Below are 6,138 nucleotides of genomic sequence, written 5' to 3' on the forward strand. Positions count from 1 at the left end.
CACTTCATCCCACACCATTCCGATGTCACGGCATCAAGCACCACATGTGTAACCCTGTGAATCCCGCTCCGCTCAAAGGATCTCTAACAGGAATTGCAAATCTTTGGGTGAGAAGGGGCTCCGCTTCCTGCAGTGAGCTGTCTAAGGTGCTGAAGCTTTACCAACATCTGTCTCCACTAACAAAACTCAGAGTTAGATTGCATTGCTTTCTGTCTTTCTGGTTTCCCATGCCTTGGATAAAATTAATTTCAGGATTTTGAATACCTCTCCGTATCATGGCCCACGTGAGACATTTTCGGACATTAGCTTCTGGATTTTACTTCTGGGAAGCAGCGCTGTTGCTCAGGTGAGACCTTTTGCACTTAACAGTTGGAGAACTCCTCATTCTCAAACACAATGTTACAACCACTTGTTAATGAGGAAGCCGATATTTGCAATTTTGAATTAAGAATTGTTGAGTGTATCCCTTAAATACTATTATTGTATGTCTATTTAGACCTCTGGAAACAGACAACTTTGTTCAATTTTCTCTGATTTGTGTATTTTACTTACTGGTGTCTACGGTTCTTTTTAGCTGAACTAGAAAAGTTAAATCCTTTCAAAGACTAGGCATTCTTCCCAAATTACTTTGAGAGTTTTACTTTTAAAAAATTGAATTATAAATTCTGAGTGTTATTGTATTATCAAATTTAGGAAGTGTTGGATAGCTAGAAATGAGACCGTGTGAACTTCTTAAAAGATGGAAATAATAGAACATAAGTAGTTATTAGTCAGATAAATTCTGAACATTGTTGACATACCCAGAGGTTGAATTATACGAATAAACATAAAGATCTTGCAAGCATTGTTTTCGAATGAGCCTAACTCAAGAATTACGGGAAAGCAAAATCATAAATAAATGACTATCCATGTCCATTTTCAAGGATTTTTAAGAGTTAATTGAGTTGTGCATATACTGATTTCTGTTTGAAGTATGTAAATTGATTTTCAGTGTTACCAAGTAAAATTTTCAGTTTTAAACTACCTTAAAGAACAAGTATATATTATTTAAAAACACTACCATGCAGAAAATATTATATTTTTATGTTTGTATATAGTAGGAGATAGCTATGAATATTATTATACTTCTGGAGTTATTGAGGTTTATTCTTGAAGTAAAGGATTAAACTGTTATGAATTTATTTTCATTGAAATATATTTTAATTAGATTTGACAACTTTAATGAAATCTTAAAATTGTCATAAATCTCATGTTTACATTTCATGTTCATTTCAAATTTTAAAAAGTTTTACATTTTCCAAAAATGTCATATAAATGAGTACAAAATCCATTATGTAGAAATTAATTATTTTACCTTAATTTATCAATATCCTTGATGCTAATTATATATGTATATATAAAATAGATGGAAAGATAACCAAATCTTTTGTCCTAAGAAGAGTAGAAGGGTTTAGTAAGTAGCTAGATAGGGAAGTTTAATCTCAGTAACAAATTTTGTTACCCCATGCAGTCATAATTTTATATGGCAATCTGTGACAAACTTGTTATATTATATATGGTAGATCTATCATCTTCAGCAATACATTCTGAGATTTTATGATACCTTATTGAAATTTTCAAAATTTCGATTCAAACTTATAATTGTGATTATAATAATTTACCTTGATTAATATTTAATAATTTTCATTGGACATCTCACTTGTGAGTAAACCAAAAATATTTCTCTGAAAACAAGCAAATAAATAAATAAAAGTTTATACAATATCAATAGCTCTTCACCTGGATTTTTTGTTATTTTCTTAGTAGAATTAAATTTTGCTTTATACAAGATAAATCATATTTTACAGGAATTTATTTCTCTATAAAATTTTTATTTTTAAAAATTAAATATTTTCATTTTCAGTGATACCCCTTGAAAGAGGATTTCTGGTAGTAAAAAAATGGAAGCTCCCTCTACTGGAAATGTTCTGTAAAATAAATGACTTAAAGAACATTACTTTTAGTCCACTCAGTTCACAATTCAATGAACAAAAATAATATATGCAAAGGAAAAATATGATCCAAATTTAGTCTTCTATCTTAGTATATAGTTTTAGTTAAAAAATCTTTTCTAGGAGAATTTAGATACAAGAACAACAAATAAAACCAGATTTTTAAATAAAATTACTTGCTTGGGTACACTTTCCCATCCTACAGATTTAAAATAATTTTTAGATTTTTAGAAAATATACTATGCATACAAAATGCACAAGGAAAATTTTTGTGGATAAACTTTAACAAAGGGAAGAGATAAAAATGAAGAGAACAAGAAAAGAATGTCCATAAGTAGATAGAAATACTTACTCCATCTCCTCTAGCCACTTTTTAAGCACTACTTTTAAGCACTACTTCACCCAAAGTTAATCCTTATCCTGTATTATACAGCAATAAGTATGCTTTTCCTGCTTTTAAAGTTTATATAAACATCTTCCGAGTCTACTTCCTGTATTTTTACATTAAAAAATTGTGATTCAGGATGTGGTTTGCATTTCAGATCATCAATTTTATATCAACACTTTAAAGTATTCATAAAATTTAAACAACTTTTATAAGTGACCTCCCCCCATTCCCCCTACCTCCCAATAGTTTACTAGACCCACTCTCTTTTGATTTTGCTTCTCCTTCTTTGGATTACTACCTTCCCATTATAACAAGTCTGCTTTCTTTTGTTAAACACTTTGTTTATGCAATATATCTACTTTGTTGCACATAGCAATAGCCTATTCATTCCCATTGTTGTATAGTATTTTATTATGTGAATACACCACAATTTTTGGATTCTCATTTTAATTAGCTCTTGGATATTTCTCAGGTTTGGGCTAGTGCTCCTCTGAACATCCTTGAAAAAATTAAAATACACATATATGCATTTTGGGGGGTTTGTGAAAGTTGTGTCCCAAACTTTCTTTAGGAGAATAATTGTTACATTACAAGATGGGTGTCAGTATAAGTAGCTTTAGTTGATATCACCAGTTTTCCTAAGCAGGTGACATAATTAATACAAATGGGATTAAGGATAATTAAAAACACATTTTATTATAAACCTTATAGTAATATTTATCACAAGAATGTATCAGATATGGTGATTGCAACTGTAAAGGGTATTTTCAGCCTTAAATAAATATAAGTAAGAAATTTGCAAAACTGAAATAAATCCAAAATCCCGAGTAGTATTTTATAGTTCTTTTTGGCTATCTTTCACATTTTGCTCAGAAACTTCCATTTTACAAAACAATTCTTATATGGGCTTCAGGTTTTTAATTCACATTAATAAAATAAAAATAAAGAATTGATATTCAGTGTTTTGAAATGTAGATAAGTGAACATTATAAGGAGTCTTAAAAAACAAATTTTAAAAGAAGAGGAACTGCAAAATTTTTTATTTAAATAGCATGCAACTTTTTTTTTCATTCTATAGTTTGATAACAATACAAACATGCTACTGAATAAATTATGTCACAATGTATCAAAATTGTATGTGTGTGAATTTCAGAATTTATAATAGAAAAAAATTAAAAAATTTCTTGGTTTACTTCAAAATTTAAGAAAAATAATTTTAACATAGCATTTCTTATTTCTGCTATTCGTGTTTTTTGGAAGATAGGGAAGGAATTTTTTAATTTACCTTTATCTTCTTATGTAAGATATTGAAGATAAATATGTATCAAGTACTTCACTTTTCTTACTACGATGATTTCCTATGTAGGTACAGTAATAACAATCTCCATAATTCTTTTGAAAATTATGCCACAGATAGTACATGATTCTCCCTCTTGTCCCTCTTCATAATGATAACTCTTCCTAAGTATAAATAAATTAGGTTTAGTTCTCTACATAAGACTTTAGACATGTTGCGCTGCTAATTCAAGGAGTTATAGAGTACGTATCTCTCAGTGTTTTTTCTCTCCCACACCACATACTTAGGTACTAAAGCAAACCAATCGTCAAATATGTTTAATGTACAAATTAAGCTATTCAAGAAGATTTACTCACCAAGTTGTATGCACAAAAACCTCTCTGAAGCACAATTTGACTATAGATGATTTAGAAACTACATTTTTTTCTATAATGAAATAGAGCTGTCCAGCAAGGAAGAAAAGGTCAAGTGAAAGGAGGAAAGCACCACCAGCGATGTCCGAGGGAACATGGATATGGGACAACTTGATACTTGTACTGAGCCTTGTGCAATGCTTGTTCAATAAACAAGCCAATATAAGAGAGTGCTCCATGGGAAAGGGATGGTAGGACTCTATTGTACGCTTAGAGACCCTTGTTGTTTGCAGGTCCCACGGAGAGAGCTCTGACTCTGAGCGGCCCCGTGTGCAACATAAGGAAGCCCTGCCTTGCCTCATCCATCCTCACAGTTGTTATATTTAAACCCATTTTTCAGTCACTGCCAATTCTTCTGTTAGAAGGTTGTGCTCATGTTCACTGACCTTTTACTTGACCAAAAAGTATATACTATCCTTTGGCATATCCTCTCTTGATAGCATGCCCACAGCACGTGAGACATAAGTTTTCCCATTTCCTATCTAAGGAGCATTCTGGATGCAATTCTTTGAGACATATTTGGCTGTGCTGACAGCCTACATTACTGTTAATATTGTTCATTAACAATTTAAATCCACCAATTACCCAAAATCTCCCTTATTCGTTGTCCATCTTTCACATGCACATGAGGGATTTGAAATATCATGGCTTGGGTCAGGCACACCTTAGTCTACAAAGTAACATATTTGATCTTTCACATTTTAAAGAACTCGTGTGCACAGATTTACCCATATTACACATCATTAGAGTTTTTGACTACTGTTTTTATGCATGTCGATTGTAATTCAAAGTAAAACGACACCCTGTATAGCTTCATATTGTCTCCATTTATCATGATATTGTCTATTGGTCCACTTTTGAGAATTTTTGTTTTCTATACATGGGATATAATCCATATTGAAGGGTGTGATCTTTGATCTTCATCAGTAGTAAGTACTTCAGGTCCTCTTTTTGTTTTTCAGCAAGCAAGGTTATGTCACCTGCATATTGTCTTCATATCTTCCAGATTCTCAAATTATTTGCTCAGCATACATATTTAAAAAGTGTCATGGAAAGATTAAAAAAGCCTTACTCACAAGTCTCCTGATTTTAAATCATTCCAAATCCCCTTCTTCTGGTCCAATGTGTGTCTCTTGGTCTATGTACAGGAATTCCACATTTAAGAATGAAAGAAGGACGATGGTCAACTCAGTTGTGGAACTAGGTTTTAGGGTGTAAATTATATTTTACTAGCAACAACTATCAAGCGAGCTTCAAAAATAAATGTGCATGAATACTGGGGAGTTGTGGCATCTTTAAATGGTGTAATATGGTTCAAATTATGCAACTGAAATTAATCCCACTTGTTGTTGGAATGGTCCTGTAGCTTGGGTCAATATAGCTCCAAATACAACTCTTCTTTAGAGGAAGACTTTGCTTCAAAATTGCAATTTACTTTAGTAATAACTATGTCAAGAAACTGCTACCATTCAACAAACTACAAGATTATAATGCTAATTTTAATCATGTTTTTTCATCATCTTTGGAGAATGTATTACTGGAAAAAATATATTTTACTCAAAAGAAATAAAGTAGAGAATTCCATTTGCTGTAAGAAAATTGGATGCTGTAAGAAAATTCCGAGTGTCTCACTCTCTCACTGTCTCACTCTCTCACTGTCTCATTCACTCACTGCCTCACTCTCGCACTGCCTCACTCACAGACTCACTCTCACTCTCTCACTGCCTCACTCTCTCACTGCCTCACTCACTCACTGCCTCACTCTCTCACTGTCTCACTCTCTCACTGTCTCACTCACTCACTGACTCACTCACTCACTGCCTCACTCTCGCACTGCCTCACTCACAGACTCACTCTCACTCTCTCACTGTCTCATTCTCTCACTGCCTCACTCTCGCACTGCCTCACACTCGCACAAAGAAAAAAAAAAAAAGAAAATTCCAAAACATATCCAGTTTGGAATGCTATTAGTATAGCTGGGCATTTTGCCATCAGCTGGGCATGTAGAGATCATATATATATATATATATATATATATATATATATATA

General features: G+C 32.4%; 1 protein-coding gene across 1 annotated transcript in view; it reads left to right on the plus strand.

Annotated features, from left to right (window-relative positions):
* The first annotated feature begins 260 nt into the window (after positions 1–260).
* The window catches only part of GLRA3 (glycine receptor alpha 3), a 192,332-nt gene continuing 186,454 nt past the window's right edge, over positions 261–6,138 (plus strand). Inside the window, exon 1 of the mRNA XM_004696450.4 lies at positions 261–346. Within this exon, the coding sequence (XP_004696507.2) occupies positions 276–346 (71 nt within the window). The 5' untranslated portion in view covers positions 261–275. The remainder of the gene's footprint in view (positions 347–6,138) is intronic.

Source organism: Echinops telfairi, unplaced genomic scaffold (genome assembly GCF_000313985.2).
Source record: "Echinops telfairi isolate 266 unplaced genomic scaffold, ASM31398v2 ScPeMD7_9;HRSCAF=40, whole genome shotgun sequence".
Classification (NCBI taxonomy): domain Eukaryota; kingdom Metazoa; phylum Chordata; class Mammalia; order Afrosoricida; family Tenrecidae; genus Echinops; species Echinops telfairi.